This window comes from Rhinolophus ferrumequinum, chromosome 10 (genome assembly GCF_004115265.2).
Source record: "Rhinolophus ferrumequinum isolate MPI-CBG mRhiFer1 chromosome 10, mRhiFer1_v1.p, whole genome shotgun sequence".
Taxonomy (NCBI): domain Eukaryota; kingdom Metazoa; phylum Chordata; class Mammalia; order Chiroptera; family Rhinolophidae; genus Rhinolophus; species Rhinolophus ferrumequinum.
The window spans coordinates 19632461-19658174 of NC_046293.1; the positions used below are offsets into that span (position 1 = coordinate 19632461).

Sequence of the window (25714 nt, forward strand, 5' to 3'; positions counted from 1 at the left end):
CACCCCCCACCCCCCCCAAAAGAATTATTTTTTACAATAAACCCTTCATTAACTGGAATGTTTAGATAGCTAATATTGTCAGCCCTTGCTTCTATAGAAGTGCAAGAGACAATGACAGATAACTGCTCCTAAGTATTTATTAAGAAGAGCAAAATCTTCTGGGATCCTGATGGAGCCAGTATGCCTTCCTCAGCCATTTTCTGCAGCAGCACTGGTGCTCAGTGACAAATGCTGTTCATAAAGCATGACTCAGATGTCACATGGTATTCCAAATATCCAGGAAAGACTTAAGGACCATCAATGAACTGTGCTTAGGCAGAGAGGGAAACAAATGTGTTTATGTGCATATATATATTAAATATATAGAGATTATAATATGTATTATGTGTTATATATAATATTTAGAATTCTTCCTAAATATGTGTATATTATATGTTGTGTATATGTATCTAGGAGGAATAGATATTAGGTACTATATAATATTTGGAATACTTCCTAAATATGTATTTTTGTATATATTCCTATATATTTAGGAAAAATTCCAACTATTACATAATACGTATAAAACATTTTATATTATATATATATATATATATATATATATGAAGAATTCCAATAAGGATTCCAACAACAATGGGGAAAAAGTATCATTTAACCATAAAATACACTAATTAAATAATTGAATTAAGTGAAAGTTTTGTACCTTTTCCATGCATATCATTATACTAAGGTTACTTAACACACTACCTCATTATCTAGAGGTAATTGAGGTTTTATCATGTAAATATGCAACATTAAACCACTAATGCAACCCTTGAAAATTACCTTAATTAGAAAAAAAAGTTTTCATTATCTGGGAATCATTACTGACTGACAGATTTCTGATTGCCCTCAAATTTCCCACTACCTTTTTCCTGGCCAGAGCTTCCTCTTCTGGAATTAAGGGTTTTGGAGTAATGGTGACAGAGTGAAAGGAATATAGGAAAAATTGACAGAATCATTACTATGGGAGTTATATTAATGGACAAACTTGAAAAGACTCAGAATAAACTGCAGGGCTCATACTACAATAAATAAAGTACCAGTCACTTTGATAAGCACACAGCTTTAAAGCTAAACGAGTCTCTGAAAACAGACCCACAACTTCTGAGCAGAGGATGTACACCAGGCACTGTGCTAGGTGCTTGTATTAATATTGTCTTACTTGAGCCTCACAGCAACTCTGGGAGAGAAATGGCAGCAGGATATTATGGATACAAAGAGCATGAATTTTGGAAATCAGAACTGGACTCAAATTTTGGCTTTGTCACCTACTTTGGCAAGTCTCTAAAATTCCTGATCCTCAGTTGTTTCATGTCTAAGATAGAGATAATTGCCAACCTCTCTAAGACTGAATGGTAATGTAAATGAGATAATTTGTTTTGAAAAGTCATTTTTTTCGTGTGTGTTCCTTCCCCTCCGACCCTTAGTCTGGCGTTCTTTTCCACTACACCTCTTCCTGTGTTCAACTGAAAATTCAGATATTTCTTTGAGCCGTGGTAAAGCCATATATTCCCCCGTCTTGAACTAGCACAATTGATTTCTTCTGGAGCCTTAATGGAGGGTATTCCATTTATCCCCCTTCATAAATGGCATCTTTTTTATGTCAGCGTGGCCTTTCAGCCTGTGGAGGGAATTTTGAATTTTGCATTGGCCTATTACCATACTAAATATCCTTCACAGCTTTATGTCGTTGGAAAATCTGATAAACATTCCTCTGATGTCTATTTTGAGGCCATTAATAAAAATCTGGAATAGAGCAGAATCCAGGGACAGAGCCCTGTGGCATTCAATCAGTGGTCCCCCTACAGGCTGTGATAGAGTCATTCATCAAGCCTCTTGGGTGTAGAGATACAACCAGCTGTGATTCCACTTATTTTTTCTCTCATAGAGCTCCCCATCGTATAGGTAATGAAAGTCTTCATCGAGTGCTTTGTTGGAATCAAAGACACTATATCTATGGCATTCTCCTGGTCTGTCAGCCTCATACTAATAGCTCTGTCAAAAAAAAAAGAAATTAATATAGTGCAGCAAAAACTCATTTTTTATGAGACCACTGAAGTTTGTAAAGAAGAATGGCTGATGGCACCAGGGTTGTTGCCAGAGAAAAGGCGTCTGGCCAGTTGCTGAGCTGTTTCTGGTTGTGGCATTGATGTGACACTGATGAAGTGACCAAGTTCCAGGGGTAGGCTCAGCCCTTCCGGTGCAGAAACTGGACTTAAAACACTGAATGGGGTTCCATTTATTGGGACTCATTGTATGCCAGGCACTGTGATAAGTGCTTTTCCTATATCTCATTTAATCCAGACACTAGAGTAGTGTACGAGTACATACTGTTTTTAACCCCATGATTTTGAATGAATTACGTAGGTGAAGCTGAGAGAGTTTAAATAATTGACCCAAAGTCATATATACTAGTAAGTGTCAGAGTCAAGGCTCACGCCCGTCACTCTAACACTAAGCCCTGCTCTTAATCACTGTGCCTCCAGAGCAGATTCTTGTGCCTCAGTGGTGCTGAATTTATTGACAAGAGAAGAACGTATCAAGATTTCCAATCTGTCAATGAAGGGTGATCAAAGCTCCCCCACCCCCCATCTTCAACTGTTCCTTTCCTGGCACTGGGTACCGAGGAGATTGATTCTGTGATTACTGCTACCTGATTCACGTGCTATTGGAGGGAAGGCGATTTTGAGGGATGTCTCATTTGGATCAATACAAGGACTAGTGAAACAGCACCCGCCCAATGGCAGAGCATACCTCCGAAGTCATCAAAGAGTTTCCTTACTCCAGATTCAAGCTCGCTCTCCCATCAATACTGCCAAGGCTCGGCTTTCTAATTGTCTTTTCTCTGTTGTTCCATTGCTTGAATCTGCCCTCTACTCTTGCTTCCGTGCTCACCCCACCCTGACACATATCTTCTTTGTTTAGTTGGGTTTCAGTATCACTGATTAAACTATAATCAAATTGCCAGTCTATTCTATTGGCTCTTTCTGGGCCAGAAAGTCATTCTGTCTCCATTCTCTCTGTTGATGCGATTTAGTGCTTAGAATGCCACCTTATGCCCTAGTTTTGAGGGAATCTCATTAGCACCACCTGTTCCTTACCCCTACAGAACCCATGTTGGCTCCTAGTGATCACTACACTCTTTACAAACATTCACAAACCGTTTGCTGGAAGCATTTAGAAAACGTAAACATTTTTACCAGAGTGTCAGAGCTAGGAGGATTAAGACTTAAAATATAGATGTGGGAAAGTCATACGTACTAATTTATTGTATACACATAACAAAGAATGTCCAAGAATAGCCTACTCACCCATTAGCTTATAGTTAAACAACACTAGGCAGTCAGAGCAAAGCTTCATTTTGGGTCACGTTTCCCTTGAAATATGCTGGATGCCTTCTCGTTTTCGTGTTGCTCACCCTTTAGTCCAGCTGGTAAAAGGTACATTCCAGGAGGACAATAGTTTCTGTCTGGAGCAGCCTGAATTATAGCCTTCAGGAATGGCCTTACCTATACTACACTTATTGAATACTGAGTGCTTTCTCGCAGTATTATTCATTTTTAACAGCTTTATTGCAATATAATTACAGATCATAAAAATCACCCATTTTAAGTATCCAGGTCAGTGAGTTATAGTAAATTTATGCAGTTGTCCAACCATCCATGCAACCCAGTTTTATAACATTTCCATCACCCTGAAAAGTTCCCTGATGGCCTTTGCAGTCAATCTTCACTCCCATTCCTACCCCAGGCAACCTACCCTAGGCACCCATTCACCTGATCTGCTTTCTCCAGATACGGTTTTATATTTTCTAGAGACGTCATATAAATGGAATCACACAACATGTAATCTTATGTGTCTGGCTTCTTTATTTAGCATAATGTTTCTGAACAATACTGTAGCGTGTATCTATAGTCCCTTTTATTACTAAATAGTATTCCGTTGCATTGAAAATAATACATTTTACTTAGTATTTATTCACTAGCTGATTAAACTGTAGTCAAATTGCTAGTCTATTGTTCCTGGCATTTGGATTATTCCCCGTTTTCAACTATTATGAATAATGCTGTTTGAACATCCATTTACAAATCTTTTTGTGGGCATATGTTTCTATTTCTCTTGAGCTGCTACCTAGGAGTGGACTTGCTGGGTCATAGGGTAAGAAACTGGGTCATAATGTGAGATATTGGCAGTTCTCCAAAAAATGGATCTACCGTTTTACTTTTCCACTAGCAAAATGAGGGTTGCAGTTTTTCCACATCCTCACCAGCACTTGGTATTGTCTGTCTTTCTCATTTTAGCCATTCTAATGGGTATATAGTGATTCCCAATTTTATTCTGTTACGTGATTCTCCAGGAGATAAGGAAGCAGGGACCGATGGAGGTGAGGAAACAATGGGAAAAGGGGATTATGAAAAAACCTCTCTCTTATCATCCTGCTTCCTCATCTTGAGCCTGTCCTTGGGACTAACATCTGCCTACCTTAGAAATAGTTTTTTAAGCCCTTAACATCCTTTTTCCCTCCACACCTGGGCTGAAATACCATAATGCCCAATTTTAAAGCCCTGTAATAGCTTACTAGGCTAAGTAAAATCGATGGATGCATTTTTTTAAACTTTCATTTTAGCTTGTTTCAGATAGATTTTTACCTCCTCCCACACCAAATTCTTTCATCAGAGTTGCTGACAAGAAACAGGATTGACTTGTTTGAATTCATTGCCTTTTCTCCTATTCAACCCTCTGATGAAAGGTGTTACGTGCCGTTAAAGTAGCTAAACAGCACAAAGGGGGCCATTTATAATCCCAAAATTGAATAATGCAGCTGTCCCTTAACCTAGTACTGTCTCTGGAGATTCAATTTGTCTTAAAGCTTCTCTTTACAAATATGTGTATATTTATATATTTTGCATATTTCAGTTTAATTTATATGTGGACATGTGTTAATATTGAATTTTGTTAAATATAATTTTATTTATGAGACTGAGAACATCAATCATACAATATAATAGATCATAAGTTTTTGGGGGTTTTTTTTTGTAACTTTTATTTATTTAAATGTGTTTTTCCAGGGCCCATCAGCTCCAAGTCAAGTAGTTGTTTCAATCAAGTAGTTGTGGAGGGCGCAGCTCACAGTGGCCCCTGTGGGGATCGAACCGGCAACATTGTTGTTAAGAGCACCGCCTCTAACCAACTGAGCTAACCAGCCACCCCAATAGATCATAAGTTTTAAGATCTCAAAAACTGAAAGGAAATAAGTTGAGAAATACCCTCGATAGATAAATATCCTGCATGGTTAGCAAAATAAAACTTTGTCCTCTCTACTTCTTAAGATGCAGAGCATTCTTACGTATTAATAATACTGCAAAGAGATTCGCAGATTTCAAATGCTGTTTATTAGCCCCTAATCATGTCTCCGAGAACAACTTGAGATGTGGGATATGTCACATATTTTCCATTTTCTTTTGTAACAGAATTTTCCTTCCATAATCCCCATGATTGGGTTATTGAGCAATGCAAGCCAAATTTCTCCTGTGAAAACCAAGTTTGCAGCAAGCTGTACTTAAAAGTAACTTACAGGGAAATTAGTTAGGAACTGATTGGTTGGTTTGTTTGTGTTTTTTTTTTTTAATCTTCTGGAGTAATGTTTATGTGAAAATATAATCAGAAAATTAGTACCTTCATCAAGAGGTAATTCAGAGAGCTTCACAAATAAACCTGAGATTCTCCTTGATTACAAAAGGCTTTCTACCTCCAGAACCCTTAAATACGCAGAGGCAATTATACCATTAAGGTCTCTTCCCCATGCAATGATTATCTCATTTCCTCATAATTAGCATTTCCTATTTATTGAAACAGACTATATTCAGAAAACACACACACACACCCCTGCCTCCTCTCACTTACTCGCTCCCCCTTTTCCACTGCCCCTTGCTCTCTCTGGACCTATATAAATTGTTTTGTTTCCTTCCCATAGGTTAACACAGTTGCATTTTGTTGGCATCTGTCATGCAAACTGTTATTTGCTTTGAAAGGTAAGAGAAGAAGGAAAAGGAAATTTGGAAAATCTAGTCAGAGGAATTTTTTTTCCTTGCATGATGTGTTAGAGGTAAAGGAAAGGAGATACAGATGGTGGTAGGTAAGGAAGTTTTACATCACCCATGGCAAGACTGTGTAAAGGAATTGAGGTGCTAAAGCTCAGAAGGAATGGAAAAGTGTTGAGAGTAGGAAGGGAAGGAAATAGGATGTGGGTGTTCTCTTCCTTTCCTCTTTGCCTTTCAGAGACATCTCCCCCACTTCCTTGGTTGTCTCCTGTGTAAGGGATGAGATCTGATGTTTCAGGGTGTCCCTTGAAGGTGTACTTGTGTGCTAGATGTTGTGAGAGTCCCCAGGATCCAATGTCACGGTATCTGAAATGTACAGAGCTTGTAGTCTGGATGAATGCTAGAGAACTTCAGAGAAAGAGGTTGTTGTAATCCCAGGTGAGCAAGGAAGGCTTTAGGTGGATCTTGGTTTCATCCTTGCAAGAATCTAATGAAAAGGAGGGAAAAGACATTCTAGAATACGCAGAGGTATTGTGTGGGCGAAAGAGATGTACATGGCACAGTTGAAGACATGGAGGCTATTTGGCTGGAATCAAAGACATTTCAGATAAAAGGAGAGAGAGCTGGAAAGGCATGGTTCTTGGTCTAATATCTACCCAGAGAGATAGCCATGATAGCACATTTAAATAAAACAAACATAATATTTAAAATTTTGCTGTTAGGGTTATGCAAGGATAGAGTAAGAAAGGTTTAAGTTTCTGTTACACTAAAAAGAGAAATAATGTCATAGTTCAGGGCTTTATAATTTCCAGAGCAGCTTCCTAATCATTCTTATTGAATCTACAGAAATCTCTTATAGTCTTAGAAGGCTGTGTAGACATACATATTTATATAGATAGATGAATAAATGTTAGGTGGGTGGGTGGGTGGGTGGGTGGGTGGATGGATGGATAATAGATAGAAGTATATGCACACACATATTTTTTCATATTTTTCCACCTACTGGATAGAGAGCCCGAGAGGACTGAATATATTTTTCTTTATGACTCACATTCATAGCATAGTGGTTATATGGGAAAGACACTCAGTAAATGTTTGTTTATTGTCCCTTTAATATCACAACTCAAAGCTGTTAAAAGATCACTCAGAAGAGTCAGAGGAAGAACCAAATATCATGATTTTCTGCTTCAGAGGTCCTTCTGTCCACCATACTATTACCAGACATAGATTATTACAGTCCAAGAAATAAGAGAGAAAATGTCACAGTCAAAAATCAGATGCAAGTTCAAATGAGGCTTTCTGGAATTGCGGGAGTTGAAATTGGATGACACATAGGCACTTTTGCCTTGATGCTCTCAGGTGGAAAGTATTTAGAAATTATAAGCAGGAAAGGAGAAAAATCCTTCACATTTCATTGCAATTTTAGTTCTGCAGATGAGAACAAAGCAAATAAACTTCCACCGCAACTTCCCTTCTGGACATTTAAGACCACCAGAGTTCCTCAGAACACTTGCAGTTTTGTTGGAAGAGGCCACTTTGAAGTCAGAGGAGCTCTCCAGACTTGTACGGAAGCTGCTGTCTTTAGTTAGCAAATATCTAGAAAAGAAAAGGGGGAACAGTCTGCCCCTTAAAATGGAAGGGAGATTCCGAATGCAGGAAAAACCTGCTTCATCCTCAATACCATTTAAATAAAAGTAAAATAAAAATCTCTCCCTAAATAAAAACCCAGAATAAAAAGGATGCAGTCCCATGGTGGTGATAACTAGAATCACTCGTGTGCTCAGTAGTGCTGCCTGTGAAATCCCTGGAGGATTCCAGCTACATGTGTTATTTCACGTCTGTCAGCTAAATCTGAACTCCAAAATATGATAAATGCAAAATGTGACACTGAGGAAGATTATGTGGATTTGCGATTTTCCCTGGAGGACTTGGTCCAGCCGGCAATAAATGGATTGAGATTTCATGCAGAACGTGGAGACAGACTGTCGCTACATGACTTTTCTTCATGAGTCATGTGCATTCTTGCAGTTTTCTTTGGTGTTTTTTGTTTGTGTTTATGCATACATGGTAATGAAAATGGAAATTGTAGGGTGATAGGATTTTTTTAAGGACATGGAATGTTTGATATCCAGAAAAAGAAGCGCAAACTAAATTTCCAACAAAAAAGGAAATGGTTAGTGCATTACGACATGCTTCTCTAAAGTGACAATATGGTAATAATGATGTTACTTAAAATGTCTATTAAGAATTGAATATGTAACAAAGTAACTCAGCTTTAATAATGGGTGAAAAAATGAAGGTGGAAATTGTACTTACATTATGGCCACTACAAAACACAATCATGAGGACAAAGTGAAAGGAAATAAGCCTAAATGCTAACAGCCTCTGGAGAACTTGTTCTCCTATTTGTTTTCTGTATTTTTTGTCTCTACAATGGGAAAACGGTATTGTTATTATAATCAAAACATTAATTTTTTAAAAGCAGATAAAGAGAAAAAAAGTTTAATCCACATCATGTTAAATTTAACAGGTTTAATTTATATTACATTAAATTTAAGAAGGAAAAACAAGTCTAAGTTGACTGACTTGCAGTGTTGCTGTGACATATATTCTGATGTGAGCTATTCAGTGCAAGGATGTCATGATATTGTCTGGCAGAATTCCCGCAGCTAAACCCAGAAACATAAATGACAGTGACATAATATTATAGCATTGTCACTCAGCACAGTTATTCTATTGCCGGGATTTTTGATGTGGTTTGTGAAGTTGTCCTGTTTAATTGAAAGTGGAGAGAATTCCTAGAGACAGCTGCTATGATGGATGACACCAATATGAGGCAGGCCGGTGTTATTTCAACAATATTCCTTGCCTTTGACCCACATTTCTCATGATAGGTGTCTTAGAAACCATTAAGAAAACATGCAATACATTTTATTTCTTATCTGTTGGAAGCACATCCTTATGCTCATGTGTATAATAATTTTTTCTTAGTTAATGATTTGACAATGTAGTTATTTGTGCTCAATCCCTCTAAGTTTCTTCTTTGAATCCTCCAAGTAATTTGTGGTAGAAACTCAATATTGTTTTTTTTGAATTGAACTGAATTGTATCAATATCTTAGAATAACCGAATCTCCAATATATTACCATTATTTTACTTTTACTCCCTTGGGTTCTTTGTAGATGCAGTTAACTTTCACCTAAGCAATAATGAAAAATGTACAGAATTTTTCTCTACCACAGTTACCATTGCTCTGGCTTTTTGAACACTACTAAAGGTTTATAAACTGACTGGTCATCAGTTATGGTGCTTGGGATGGTAGGATTCCACTACTTCCCTGTCTGCTTACAACAGTGATCAGCTGTTAAGCTGTTCTCAGTCAAGGCAAACCCAATCGCTTTTGGACTTGACTTTCCTATAATGACTATCTTTCTTTGGAATATTCTCTGCTCTTGTCTTGCTGGTTGGATTTCATATTGTGAGTTTGGGGGTTTTGAAGCCAAATGCCACCCTCGCTTCCACTCTAGTATTAGCCAACTTGGATTGATTTAGGGTTGATGAGGACTTCCTGTTCTTTGTCTATACAGATTTTCCCCAATATCTGAAAGTGGAGCGTTCCCAGGAAATGGTTTAAAGCAAAAAAGAATTTACCTTAGGACACATCTTGCTAACCGATGAACAAAATAATGAAGACAAAGCACAGATGCTCACAGACACAGATCAAGGCTATGGCGGCTTGATGCTGAGATGCCGAGTGTGGTTCCCGGGGAAGGAGCTTGGCGGGGTCATTCTAGCTGCTCAGGGCCCAGCTGCCTCTATAACGTCTCCCTGCAAAACAAACACTGAATGCTATTTTCGATTTTCGCCTTTTTTATTTTTATTTTTGTAAAAGCGAAAATCCCCTTCAGATTTCTTTCAGTTGACAAAAACAGGTACTAATGTAGATCGTTCATAAAAGCAAAGTAGCGTGAAGCAAACTCAAAAAGTGAGGGTACCTGTATATGCATTTCACAGGGAATTCTGTGAGGTAACTGCCTGAGCTCTTTTGGTCTGGCTTTGACACGGCTGTAAGCCTCGTCCAAAACTGAAGCTATTTTATTTTAATGTTTTTCAGCTAGTCAAGACCCAGCATAAATGTTTTGAACATGACAACTCATAAAACACCATCTTAAGATGCATCTCGTAATGGTATAACCTATAGTGTAGCTAAGGTATAGAGGTTAATACTAAGAAGAAGAGCATGGTGGGTGGTAAAGAGCAGGCTAAGAATCGGGTGCGACAATGTGACACATAGATGATGTATCACAGAATTGTACACCTGAAACCTATGGAACTTTACTAACCATTGTCACCCCAATAAACTTTAATTACAAAAACTAAACAAAAGAATCGGGTGTGAACACGAGCCAGAATACCTCTTAGCGATGTGACCACAGACAAGTTACTCAGGATTTCTGAGTTTTGCGTCTCTAAAATGGGAATGATGATGTTATTTTAAGGATTAAATGAGACATTTATACACATATACCATGTTTCCCTGAAAATAAGACCTAGCTGGACAATCAGCTCTAATGCATCTTTTTGAGCAAAAATTAATATAGGACCCGGTTTTATTTTACTATAAGACCGGGTCTTTATAATATAATTAATATAATACTGGATCTTATATTAATTTTTGCTCCAAAAGACACATTAGAGCTGATTGTCCGGCTAAGTTTTATTTTCAGGGAAACACGGTATAATGCACTTAACTCAGTTTATAGCACAACTAGAACATAATAAATGTTCAATAAATGATAGTTATCCGATCACATTCTTCTGTGATTTGGGATCATTTCTGATAAATAAGAATAAATTTATAAATATCCAATTTATAAATATCCAAATGTTCTTGATATGAGTTATCATTCTTTATTAATCTGTTCTATCTCTCTGTCTGTCTATCTAATCATCCATCCTCTTCTGGGCAGTTCTTTGGAGGAGGCGGGTATGGAGCTCCAGTGTAGAAGAATGGCTCAGCTTACCTCCTGTCGGAGACTAACTGGTGTACATAGAAGAATAGTATACATTCTTTGAGATTCGGTCTAGTATTAAACAAATAGCTAGAAACCAGATCCATTTCTGCCAGTACATATCACTTCAATGAGGGCTTTTCCAAGGTTAGCTACATCTCTTCATGCAAAGCGCCAGCGATTTTTTTGACATGATTAATTGTAAAAATTATTAAGTCCCTGTTTTTCTGGGTCAGGATTTCCATGCATCCTTTGAGTCCATTAGCTGGAATAAGCACATGATGAAGGTTGCATCTCTTATGTGCCAAGCACCGTGCTGGTGATTCTCACAATTTCACTCATCATCTTCCCAACATTTGAGATTGTCGTTAAGTTCCTCACTTTATAGGTGAGAAAACCGAGACCAAATGAGTCAGGTAACTTGTCCACAATTGAGTTGTGGGAGAATAAACCCAAAGCAGCAATGGAAGTTCTACCAGCTCGATTTTACCACAGTTATTTGTTGTTTAGTGTCAGTTATTCTCAAAATAATTTTAAATGTCTGTATTACTATGAAAATGTTTCTTAGCAGGACTTGGGGCTCCAAGCTAGCACCATCAGCATCAGATCCCATTACCTACTGGGAAAAAGCCAGTGGGGTTTTATGGGAAATATTCATATCCAGTAAAAGCCTTTGGCAAAGTAATTGAGAATAAGAATAAGGGAGAATAATAAAATGTAGTGTTTTTAGACTTACAAAATACATTTGAAAAGGTTAATGTATTTTTCTGAAATGGGGGAATTCTTTGATCTTGATGCTTTAAAAAAAAAGAAACAAACGTGAGAATCTAAAGGCATTTCTCTGGATCATATAAACAATGTTGGTTGCCTGCAAGTAAACAGCACTGGAACCACACTTACTTAGCATGTTGTAAATCATCTGAAAGGAGGAGTGTATGGTGAAATTCCCAGATTTGCAAAAACTGCCAAGCTCCTCCAGATAGTGAAATGCCACGCTGACTAATATAAGGGCAGACTAATATAAGGTAATACAGGGCTATGGGAGTGGGCAGGGGGATGGCAGATTGGCTTCTGCATGGACAACTGTAAGATAAGGAATTTAGGGAGAAATAATTCAAACCATCCTTCCAAGATTAAAGGGCTTTGAACCATCAGCTATAGCAAAATTAAGAGATTTTACTGTCAGTGTACATTTTTCTCCATAGTTATTCCTACAATGGGTAAAAGGCCAGCCAGAAATCAGGAGTGCTTAGAGGGATTAAAAGCAGAAAATAGTATCCTGCTCAAATATAAAGCCAGATTCACTTATACATGGAATATTATGAGCAACTTGTTCAACAAACATTAAGCAGTTGTGCTAGGATGGGAGAAGATACAGAGAAAGTCAACGGAAATGATCTGTGGGAAAGAGGACCTGCTTTATAAAAACAAACTGCAAAGATTAGGATTCATCTGCCTGGGAGGCTGAAGGTTTATAAAGTCATTGGGATATAGTGCATGGGGACATTCTAGTTTAAATGCTATTTTGAAATCTAAATAAATTTAGGCAGAAAAGCCAATAAGCCAATTGACAAATAAGCAAATAAAAATTCAAGCTAGCACAGGATGAAATGCCCAAAGAAATGCCCATCCCTTCCCCTTAAAATTTGGAAAGAGAAAACATTTTTTTTAAATAAAACATTTACACAATAGGTTCTTTGGGAACTCATTACCCAACAAGAGTTGTTATATCCTGGAACTACACATGGGCAGAGAAGAGGTAAATACATTTCTTATGAATGGATTTATATGTTGTTTTAAAAAGTCGGTGATATTTGGAGATGTTTGCAGTTTACCTTGGGGTAGAACAAGCTTTGAAATCAGCAAACCTGATTCAAATTCCAGAGCCTCCATGTACTAGCTCTTGGATAGGCACCTTCGCCACTTTGAACCTCTGTCTCATTTGTAAAGTGAGAAGAACCCCTTCGAGATAAGGATGCTGCAAGAAGTGAAAGGGGTAGCCTTTGTAAAGCTCCAGGAAGGGGTGGGGACTGAGGCTCTTTTCAAATGTTGGTTCCCTTTGCAGCACTGTGAGACTCAAAATCCCATCCTGGGGAGACTCTGAGTCTCCCCAAAGTAAAAACTGCTTGATTATAACCCTACTCTGCTACTTTTGTCTGTATTAAGATTTATTCTTTCATATTCATTGAGTCCCTATTATTTCAAGCGTTGCTTTAGGCATTTAGGAAATAAGTGATATGCACCAGGGCCCTGCTCTCAGGAAGCTTATCTGAGACAGGCACACCAGCACTAAACTTGTAAATAAAGTTATTTCAGAAAATGATGAAAAGAAGAACATAGGGTAGAGCGTGAGCGGGTTGCGGGCACAGTTCTTTCACTGAGGCGGGCAGGGGGTGGGGGCAGGCCTTTGTGAGGAGACAACACTTGTGCAGTCTGGAGGGACAAGAAGGCATCATTTGAAGATCTCAGGGGGAGCATTCTAGGCAGATGGACAAACGGGGGGAGAGGCCCCAAGGCGAGAATGAGTCTGGAGCGTTCAAGGAACAGAGACGGCTGGTGTGACTGAGTCTCCTGAATGGAGGGGAGAGAGGCAGGGACACAGCGACAGAGGGCAACCAGCCGTTTGGGGCCTTGAGGCCAGGTTAGGACTCCGATTTTATTCTAAGAGCGATGGCAAGCTATGGGAGAGTTCGGATGGTGAGGGCTAAGGCTCAACTTGCGCTTAGTAAAAGGTCTTGCGGCTGCTGGGTAGAGAATGGGACTCGAGGGCTGCTTGAGGAAAAGGGGCACTGTCTCTGCTTTCTCTCCTTAACCCCACTGCTTGGCCCCTCGAGACTATCTCCATGTCACTCCCATCTCCGTGGACTCGAAGGGCCACACTGATTTCACACCACATCCCACGGTGCAGAGGTCAACTGCACAAATCTCTTTTCATTCCTTCATCTTTTAGGGCATACAAAAATTACTTTTCTCAAGTGAAATATTTAACCCAAATACATGTCGTTTCAGGTTTTAAAAATCAGTTTGATTGGCCACAGGAAACGTATTTTGGCATCTCTGGGAGACAGGCTCCACGAGGACCCTCCACAGAAGCCCCCTCGGTCCATCACCCTCAGGGTAAGTGCTCAGCACGTTCATGTCGCTCTGTACTCTTACCCCCGAATTTATTTTGGGCAATACAATGAAATGACTGAAGCGATGGGTCAGGAAGTGCAGGCTGTTTTCCACATAGCTTACCTAATCCGTGTAAGAGAACAATCTCACTTTTGGTTGTGTTTTATAAAACAAGATTTTTTTTTCCCTCCATTGGTTAAATATATATTTTTGAGATTTAGATACACATCTGACAAACCACCACCTTTAAAGAGCCACTCCCGCTACTGCCATCCCACGCTCCCATCTACACCAGGAGAGAGGAAATGAGTTTTCTGTGAAACTCCTCAAACCCACAGAAAGAAAACCGATCAGGGACTACAGTTAAGTAAAGATCAATTTAAAATTAACCTTGGGGTCTTCTGTTTTTTAAGAAACTAAAAATTTCCCAGATTTACTCACTTCATAAATTAAGACGAGAGAATCTAGAATTTTATTTAATAAACTCTTTCCGCTAGATTTTAGAATTATGGGGTAGCAACACTAGAGAAAAATCCTAGATGAGGGAGAAAGAACAAAAGTGGAAGGGGAAGGAAGGCAAGAGCAGAGAGAAGGAGGAAAATGTGAGAGACGATTGCTAGGCAGAATGGACCGGGGAGGTGTAGCCAACAGTCGCTGGGTTTCGTGAGGCCGAAAGAAACTTTTCTAAAATTCATCAAAAAGCTGAGCTCTCCATGACCGTTGGAGAGTTCCAACTCTGTTCTCTTTACTCAGCCCTGCACTTGCTTGCTTCTGATTCTCTTTCTGCAACTGTCAGAAAAGGTCATGATAATAAATGATGAACACCACCAGCATGGCACTTAGCTGTGACTGCCAGCAATGAAATGCAGTAGAATGTCTCTTATCAGTGAACTTGAGCAAACAACATAACCACTGTAAGCATAGCAGAGGGTCGGGCAGGAGAGGAGCTGTTAAGATTTGAGTCTGATTCAGTTTTAAGGAAGGAAATGCACTAAGATTTCAGGAAATGTAAGAGAATTGGCTCCAGGATGGAGCGCTAAGGGAAATTGATTATTGGGGCAATCGGGATACACTGGGACATTTGGAGGCTAGTTGAGGGCGTTGGGAGTAGTAAAGTAGAAATAGGACCTATTTTTCTCTCTCAATAAGAGGACCTTCAAATAAATTGGGAGGAAAATGAGGCTAAAAATGGATTATTGTCTTGCCTTCATTTTGCTACACGAAAGGGGAGAAAGATATAGCTACCATCAGTGTAAGCATCCTAAAATAACTCTTTAGAGTAGTCATTTCCTACTACTTTACTCTCTTTCCTTCCCCTTCTGAACCTGACCCTCTGGCTCCCTGGAAGAGATTTAGGGTAATGACAGAGATTCCCAAGAAAAAGTACAGAACCTTATTTTGTCAGAAGAGGTCCGGAACATCTGGGGGAGACCTGGGAATCAGCATGAGCCAATCCTCCTCTTATTTGCAAACACTAGAGCCCAGCTGTCTGCCACCCCTTGTCTTATCTCTGACCAGTTCCCTTCAGCTTGACGCATCCTCTGTCATATGCATTACTCGCCGTCTGTACATGTGACTTGCTGTGTTTCCATGCTGTGTCTTCTTCCCCACCTGATTGGCAGATCACTCTGTGAAGGAGGATCAAGACCCATTGGTTCCCATTTAAGCTTTCTCATCATGGCATCTACCATAGTGAGGACACTCTGTCCCCATGAAGACACAGCTCCTTCCCTTGTAAACACAGGTGATAGCATCAGGGGTGCCCGACACGTGTGTGCTCTCCCCTGAGATCACCCATAGTGCTGGTTTAAGAAAACAGCCTGATGCTTTATACTTTAAACTTTGACCTGAAAGACTTAGGGGAAAAAGTATGAACTCGATCGGCCATTAATAACGTGGTGGAGTGTCATCCGTTCCTTAGCAGTTGATTCAAAAATGACTCCCCACCCCTGCAGTTTGTCTTGTCAGTATTTCACGATTTTGCAACCAAAGGTTAGCCGCAAAAATATGGTATTTACTTCATGATGTATTTCCATTCAGGAACCCAGTGGTAATCACACTCCTCCTCAGTTGTCTCCATCACTTAGCCAAAGCACTTACACCACTGGTGGCTCCCTAGACGTTCCTCACATTATCATGCAGGGCGATGCAAGGAGGAGAAGAAATGAAAACTACTTTGATGATATTCCCCGATCAAAACTGGAGAGGCAGATGGCCCAGGTAAGGTATTGAAAGCCTCTGTGATGTTTCTTTTGCCTTTTACCCATATCAAGTAATGCCTTCTAATATTGAACAATAGCTTATGGTGGATGCCTGTTGTCCACGCCAACTGGAATTTGACCACTTTATGTCATGGTTTTCATGTCCTGCTCACTTGAACTAGACTGGAGCAGACCTTTCTGGGAATGGAAGGTATACACAGATCTTTATCATCCATTCTTACTGAAGAAATTATGTCTGATTTCATTGCACCCAGAAAGTCTTTCCTCTAAAGGGAATAATACTGAGCAAGAATCAAATCATAATGAAAATGAATAATAAAAGTCTGGATTATGAAACATAACTCGGCTGGATGACAGGGCAGAATTTGGGGGGAAGTATTAACTCTGAGTAATGTTAACTGCCTCCCACATGTACACATTTGTATAGAATTATACTCTTGGGACTAGTTGCATCATCTCATGTGGTCACCTTGAGTACTTAAAAGTGATGATGCTGCCTGACACAAATAACTGAAGAGGGAGATCTGTCACGTTCAGACCTTTCCATGGTTTGGGTGTGGAAGTCCATCTCTGGCCTGTCCTTAGCTTGCTGCTCAGAAACTCGAGTCAGCCAAACAGTGGTGCTGTCCTTACTGCACATTCAGATGGGCAGCTCGCTCTGCCATTTCGCCCTGAGCTTTTAAGCTATGGTCTTGTTGACAACTATTGGCAGATTCAACTCTTTTCATCTTCATTCTAGGTTCAGACCGATGTGTTAAGAGGTTTCTCTCTGCCTCCCACACCTAAGATGAAAATCTCGAGGTGAAAATTTGACTGTAATTGCTTCGCCTTGGTTGTTAAATATTTTTCTCAACTGTTTGATGAGATTCCATTTCTGTCTTTAAAAGCATTTGGTAAACATTCTATGATGCTGCTCACAAAAGAAAAATGTGAAGAGAATGTTCTGGAAACTATTGCAGGCTGTTCTGCCTGCAAATGCCCATGGAGAGAAATGGCCTGGGACATTGCCTCTGTTTTCTTAGCTTTCTCAATTTTGAATTGTTCTTTGTGCAAGGAATGGCAATGTTGGGATTATGGAGAATCTGTTATAGAAGGGAGATGGAAAATGTTAGGAGAAACAAGAAAAGAGTAATTTTCCCGTTCTCTCTTGTTAAGTATTGTGTTTTAATCCTTATTACTGTTTTCCCTGATGTTCTTTTAAACAGAGTCTGAAAGCTTTTTTTCCCCAAACTCTTTGTATATTTCCTGCTACTTGTTAGCATTTGTGGACCAAGTATGTGGTTAACTATTTCTAATGACAGCGTTTCAGAGCCATGGTTTGTCTTACCCTTGAACCATGTAGTGTTTATGTATTAATACAAACTGGGCTTTTTCTGAACCCTTCTGTTCTCTGGGTAAGGAAGGACCGTGCGTTGTTAATGAGCATTAGCTATTACTGACTATGCCAACTTCAGGAACAGAATCACCTCTCTCAGCTGCTCGTATAATTTATGAAGTTTCTCCGCATAGTAGTTTTTTCAAAGAGGAAATTAATTACTCTTCCACCTATGTGTGAACACTCGGAGGTTATCTAACAAGATTGCTGTCTTCCTTTCTTTATGAGATTCACGAAGTCGGAGCAGTAATACCGTTTGAATGGTTAGGTCTTTTTCTTGTCAGTGCAGTCATAATGCCTTGCTTTCAGGAATTGTGTTGCTCTTGAGGAAATTGACTGAACTTGTATCTGGCCAGGTAAGAAAGGCCCAAAAGCAGAAAGAGGCGTGAGATAAGCAGGTGGATAGGATTTGGTGACTTATGGTGACCTGTGTGAATGTGCTTATTCACCTCATGTGTAGTCACAGTGATCAAATGACTGATACAGAACCAGGCTTCCATCAAGAACTAGGAGTTTATTAGAAATTTTCTTAAATCCTGCTGTTCGATATAGCACTTTTGCTGCAGAGAAAATAAGAGATGGCACTACAGGAATCTGATCAATAAGAAAAAGGGACTCTGGGATTGCAACTCTTTAGGTTACATTAATTGTAGCCTTGGAAATGCCAAAAATTGTGGAGAAATGAACATGTGTGTACTTCTTAAAAGTGGTGCCATTTCAAAACTTTAACCTTTCAAGATATTAAATACTCGGTAATTTTATTGTTAAACAGTGTTATTTATGTGACTTTTCCACCACTCAACCACTCAATTGATGTTTTTTCTTATTCTTCCTTTTTTTTTTTTTTTTGGTCATTTGCTATAATACATTTTAAATACATTTGCTTTTTTAAACCTGTCATATTCTCTCTAAACCACATTCTTCCCCAAAGTTATGTGCTTAGCCAATAGAGTCTTCCTGAATGAAGACTTGCGTTAGCAATTAAAATCCCGGTAAGCAGACAGCTACTTACATCTCCTTCCTTTCCACCAGGAGCTCAGTCCCTGTGGTTCTTTCCCAAGGAATTTCTCCCAAGAGGCTTACTGTAGCTTGGTGAATGCGTGCCTAATCAGTCTGTTTCTTGCTAAGTCACAGAAGTCCATCCTCAGAGTTCCTTTCCTACTTGCTAAAAGGAAGGAAAATGCAGTTACTAGAAAAATCACCAGGACAAATCCATGTTCTCAGAAACCCCCCTACTTTTTCAAGTTTATCTGAGCTCCCACCAGAGTGGTTTGGAATCCCAGCCATAGGCCAGAAACCTTAAGTTCTTGGTAGTTACAATAATTCATAGGAGTTTTGCCTTCTTAAGATCTGCTCAGTAGATGTTTGCAGATGCTCTGCTTAACTTGGAAAACCAGTGCTTACAGTTTTATTAAGATAAATTTAATGTCCCATTCCACCTATTAAGCTTATTTGTTGGAAAATATTTTTAAAAACACGAGTTATGTTTAATTACTTGTTTTCAATTTAAACCAATTTTTAAAATACATGTCTTGGAATACAGGGGATTTGCAAAAATTGTAGCTATTGTTTGCTTTTATTCTGATATAAACAATATTCTGGCATCAAATTGTCTTAGATGAATATGTGAGAAATAAAATTGAGTTTAGTACTAGTAGCAGTTTTTAAAATAACGAATGTAATGATGGAAACACATTTAAACAAAGCTAAAACCATAGCTTTTCTAGCCTATAATTCTAAATTGGACACATTAGCTCAGAAGTTCTGAAATGCTCCCCTATTTCCATACCTCTAACAAATGCTGCACACACATTTATATAATAATACCTTAATGCATATAGAGCTTTTAAATTTTCCAAGTATTCACACCTGTTATCTCATTTTAGCACAAACAAGGTGTCCTGCACAGCTCTTCGTGTGTGTGTGTGGCACATGGCAGATCAGCTTCTAAGTCCAAGCTCTGGGGAGATGAAACAGTACATGAAAATATATCAGAAAAAGAGGAAAAGTATTTCCAGTATTTACAGCCCAATCTCGATCTTTAGAAATTTTCTCAAGTGATATTGAGGAGAAGTCAAAGTACTCTTAAAATGAATAATAAAGGAGAGTAATGGAATTAATAAAGTTTAGAGGCCACATTCTTCAAAGTTATGAAAAAGGGAAAAGAGTTCCCCCGTGCGAAACTTAAACTCATTTATAGAAGGCCTCCATTTATAGAAAATACTTACGGGAAAATGAAATAATACCTCTATTTTCACAGCATAAAAAAGACTCCTAAACAGGAAGAGGAAGACATATTTCTGCACAAACTTTTAGCTCTATATGAATGAGGGAAATTCACCATGGAGAAGGCGTTGTGCTTTGAATGCTGTCATCTAAATGAAAATACTAATAGTGGGGTGGTGACCTTCTCTGATGCACACAAACCTAAAAGCAGGCATGAGCCACATTGTAAAGACAAGAAAACTGATGAACTACATGATTCGCCCGAGTACCAGGTAACACAGCTAGCAAGAAACCAAATTAGGACTTGCCTGGAGCAGTATCTTAGGCTCTATAAAGGTTTTGTGTAAATTGCTTCTAAATCATCGAAAGTTGATTCAGTTCAATGTCTAATAATTCTGATCCAAACAGTATTACTTACTTAATAAGTATGACTAGATCAATTCCTTCTTCATTTGAAAGCATTTTACATATTAGAGTCTACAAATATTCATTCTTTTGATGTTGTATAAGGAAGAGAAATGAAACTGAGCCATACAGAAGCCCTGCCATGGCCAGCTCGGTGTTTGGGGTTCCAGGTGCGGTATTTTGTTTCATCCTCACAACAGCTCATTCTGTACCCAAGGAAGCTCAGGTGGGTGAATGATTTGCCTCACAACTGGTACATGGCACAGCCAGCACCCATGCTCTGCTCTGCCTGATCGTATCCCGGTTCCTCCATGGCTCCTGCTGCCCTCTGGGCTGCCTCTAAATGATATAAAATAGTTCAATAACAGTTCAACAAATGTTAATTTCTCATATGCTATAATAGATTACACTTATATAGGCACAATGAGCAGAACGGGGATAAAATCACTGATAGTTTAGTGGAAACTCATTGAATCAGCTCATGGTTATCACCATGAAACCCCGTAAATTCAGAATTCCAATGGTTATTTGTTGGTCCTTTTAGTGGAAACCCACCCTGCACATCTTGGTAGAACTCTGTCCTCCTATGTCTGTGAAAAGCTTTGCAGGTCGGTGTGGGGTTTACTGCTTTTACAGAGACGAGCTTGCTTGTGGGGTTTCTCTAAATCGTGGATGCTGTTTCCTTCGTGGCTTCTTCAGCTGGAGTTCTGATTTGGTTTCTTTCTGTCTGTGTGACCTGTACCAAGTCATGGGGTTTCTCTGAACTTCAGTTTCCTTGTCTTTAAAATGTGGGTAATGCCTGCCTTCCGGGTTTGGGTCAGTTAAGATAATTTATGTAAAAGCGTGTTCCAAACTGTAAATGAATACAGCGGGTGCCAAAAAAAATGTGTACACATTTTAAGAAAGGAAAAACTGTATTCAAATTGTAAAACTCAGTATATACTGATAACAAAAGGTGGGTAAAAGTCAAGTATACAGTTTTTGGCACCCCCAGGTTATATATATAGTACTTATCATATACATGTGATATAACTATCAATTCAGATATAGCACCCATCAGTCCCTAATTCAAAGGTCTCTGATTCTTCATAGGGCCAATTAATTCCAAAGCTATTAGAATGGGGAGTGCTCAGGTGGTTGTAGCATTCTGTAAAAACTATCTTTTTGTGCTAGTGTTATCCATGCTTAGAAAGTATATTGAGAATGGGATTGGAATTTCCCTCTTTATGATTTTAATTGTATAAATATGAAGGCTGCCAAGGAGCGTCGACCATGGTAGAAAGGCAACCAGTGCAAAATGATCATCAAAGTCTGGAAAAGCAGGCGAAAGATAGAATAGTTCTCCGCACATACAGGTTCCAAAAGTGTGCAGCAAAGGATATCTCACAGTCATAACCTGTTGTTACTGTAACATGGTCAGATTAAACGTTAAGTGAGAAAGAAAGGATTATTTTTTCCTTAAGTGAAATTTAGAACTTGTTTGAAATACACAGTACACAAAATTGTTACCTAGAGAAGCATGGATATCTCAAAAAGCCATGAGGCAAATGCTTAGGAAAGAAGGCAGCGAGTAGTGTATTCTTTTATACTTTCCCTGCGAGGGAAAGCCTGTTGTTCCCACAAATTCTCCGCCCTGCTCTGGCATTACGGGAATCTACTGATGCAGCCTTTAGAAAATAGTACAACTGTGTTAAGAGGAACAGCATTTTCCAAAGTGATTTTTTCCCCCAAAAAAGCTATACAAGTTTTCTTATTACTGTGTTATATCAGATTTTAAATTATAAGTTAGGGGCTAGTTTTTAATTTAGATTTTCATTACTTAGCTGCTCCTCAGAAAGGCTCAGCCTGTCCATAACTTCAGCATTTTCCCCCGTGAAGGTCTAAAGAGCAACTCTCATACTTAAGCACAGACAGATAATATATAACCAAAACAAAAAAAGAAGAAGAAGAAGGTTAAGAATAAACTCAATAAGTTCTTCCATCAGGAACTTCCAATGTGACAGCTTGTCGAGTTGACAAGATGACTCACCAGCTTCAGACATAACTTGGGATGTTGATGATATCTGTGCCCCGTTTCAAGCCAGAAACTCGACACCACCCGCCATCTATTCCCAAAGGTATCATTCCAAGCAGAAGTGGAAAATGTTGCTTTTGTACTTGGAACTTAAAATCGATGGGTTGTGCACCCTGTTTATTAATGGGAACAGTTAATTGTCTTTTCTCAAAACATACGCCGCTCTCCCTGTGACAACTTCGGGCTTGGAAATTGCAATATGATTAGTGTCTTTCAGGCCCCATTGCCATGCTACGGTCTATACTGTACGCTGGTCTTTAAAAAATAACGGGAAGAAGTGGGTGCATTTTAGGTTTTGATACTCATCTTACAAGTCTCGTTCTTTTATTCTCTATCAAGCCCATCAGTGAGGCAAATAAGGCAGATGCCAGACAGACGTAACACCTCCAGTCATTTTGCTAAGGAAGCTCTGATGTCTCCACTTTCCTTCCGTGTACTGGGAATTAACCAGTGTGAATGTTTCCAATTAAAACCAGACCATGGGTTTTTAAAAAAACATCAATAGAAAAGATCCTATTTTCAACTGAATAAATCAGAAATCTGACAATACATAAAAACCCTATTCCAGTGGCATCGACCTTGTGATATTTCACGGCGCCTTAGGCTTGCTGACATTGAGCGGCTTGTTCACAAAGAGGCACACCAGGCTACTTTCCACTTGTTAAAGTTTTGGAATGTTTCTCATTATATTCAGTCCTGTTCTTGGGTCCACAGGTCAGAGTTTGGGCTGGTACAATCTGACCTTGCTAAATTTTCAAGGGTAGGAGAATTCTCTTATTCTCCTTCTCCCTCTTTTTATTCCAGTGTTTGAAAAAAAACAAAAAAAAAAAAAGAGAAAGGAAGAGAAGGGTTTTCTTAATGACTAGAGAAATAGGGCTGATTATGCAGTGCTGTCTGAGTTCATTCCGTTTGTGTGTTACTAAAGTAATATATCAGTAGGAACTTTTCTGGATGCATGCAAGTAACAAAAATCCAACTCAAGATGTCTTAAGCAGAAAAGGGCATGCATTTGAATCATTTCACTGCAAAGTCAGGTAGACGTGATCCCCGTGCTTGTCTGATATCTTGCCCTCTGGCTCTTCATATCTCAGCTCTGCTCTCCTCTCTTCCCAGACAGGCGTTCTCTACAGGAGAGATTTCAAAGTCCAGTTTCTACTAAACTTGGACATACTAGAAAGAGGGCTTTCTTCCCAAGAGTTGCCCCCCAAAAATCCCAGGATTGAGTCCCATTGGTTCTGATCAGCCTGGTTTGGATCGCTTATTTGTCCTGAGCTAATCACAAAGGGGAGAGAGAGAGAGAGAGACAAAGGGGGCTGGGGAGATTAACCAGGCAAAGGTCACATGACTGGAGGTGGTTTTAGCTCCACCTGAATGAACCACATGGACTGAAGGATGAGAAGGGAGTTCCTCCTGCAGTCAAAGGGCCATGACCGGAAATGGGTATGGTTTCTAGTAAAGCAGAGAGAGGAATAGTGGGTGCCTGAATAAACCCACTTGACTTTCAAATTCTGACAATGTCTGATGGAAAATTGTTATATCAGAATGGTATTGCTTTCTTTTTTTCATACTTAATTTATGAGCTTTTTTAAAATACCAGATTTGAAGTAATGAGAGCAGGGTTGAAAATCCCATCTCTGATATCTATTACCTCTGTAACCTTGAACAAGCCTCTTAACTACTCAGAGCCTTAGTTTTCACTTCCTAAAGTGAGATTAATTCCCAGCTCGCATCATTGTTGTGAGGCACAGAGAAAATAGTATTTGTCAAAGTATTTTACAAACTACAAAGCTATGTGTTTGGGTTTTAGAAATTATTATTTTGAGATGACTTCTAGTTTTTTTCTGCTTTTTCAACTGCAACTGGGACTAAACGTATTTTAAAGCTCATAATATGTAGCTACATTTTACAAAACTATTTTTATTTTCCCACTTGTAAGCCCAAACTAATACCTCTCTACTGATAGGGAAACAATGGTTCTTAGGAATCCAAACACTGTATAAGCAGTTCCTATCTGTGTTATAACCTATTAGCACTGGAGCTGTTTGGAAAGGATTTATGGATGATATCCATACTTCAGTACTTTTAAACAGTTTATGAGTTAGCACATGTCAAAATACATCATTATATTTTATATTACAGTATTTTATTTCTCTTAAAGTGTATGTTGGCTTTGTCAGGACAAGGCCTGACTCTTCCCTGGTCATTTTTCAATTCCCTATAATAAGCATTCCATAAATACACAAGGTTATAGGCACCACAAAACCACAGGTTTCTAGAACTCCACACTGAACACAAATTGAGATGATCTCAAACTTTTTAGAGAACTAAACTACCTAGAACAGTAGCATATCACCTGCCCAGCTTAGATCTGGCAGTTCATTGTCATTATTGTCAGCCAGCACTGATTAATACAACTTCATAATGAGGAAATCGAGGCACAGAGAGTTTATATTGCTAACCCCACGCCACACATTTCATGAGATGCAGAGACAGGATTTGAACCCAGGCAGTCTACCTTCATCGCCTGCACTTTAACCACTGTGATGAACAACCCTGGTTGTCCCTACAAACTGGGTACCAGCAGACATGAAACATTCTAGAAATTCTAGAATGGCTCCAGTGGCTCCAAAAGGCTCCAGTGCAATGTTTTGAGTCCTTTGACAAATTCTATTAATATCTAATACCTTATGTAACTGCAAGGTTAGTAGAGAATTGAATCTCTAAGGTAGCATGGATGAGCATTGTATTTGAAGAAAACCCTTCTCTCTTCTCATCCAAGTTTTCATTCTTTACAAATGAGGGATAGCAAATAATTGCTTCATATAAACAATTATGAAATGATGTGATCCCCCCCATTCTGTATAGCTGTTTATTTTAATGAGCTTTGAATGCAGCATCACAAAAGGTTGTAGTTCTTTATGTGCATTAATGCCTAGAAGATTCTTCTGTTCCTTCTATTAAAGAAAAACAGGATTTTAGAGTGGGAGTGGGCCAGAAAGTATGTCTACTGCGTTTCCCCGAAAATAAGACCTACTTGAACCACCAGCTCTAACGCGTCTTTTGGAGCAAAAGTTAATATAAGACCTGGTCTTATTTAAAATAATATAAGACCGGGTATAATATAATATTATATAATATAGTATAATAAAATAAAATATAATACTGGGTCGTTTTCTTCGCCAGCTTTATTGAGGTATAACTGA

At 38.9% G+C, this 25714-nt stretch overlaps 1 protein-coding gene across 11 annotated transcripts in view; it reads left to right on the forward strand.

Annotated features, from left to right (window-relative positions):
- ANKS1B (ankyrin repeat and sterile alpha motif domain containing 1B) overlaps window positions 1-25714 on the forward strand; it is a 914119-nt gene that overhangs the window by 811970 nt on the left and 76435 nt on the right. For all 11 annotated transcript variants that reach the window (XM_033118713.1, XM_033118715.1, XM_033118712.1 and 8 more), the window contains 2 exons: window positions 14105-14212; window positions 16250-16429. In XM_033118713.1, coding sequence (XP_032974604.1) covers window positions 14105-14212; window positions 16250-16429 — 288 coding nt within the window. The remainder of the gene's footprint in view (window positions 1-14104; window positions 14213-16249; window positions 16430-25714) is intronic.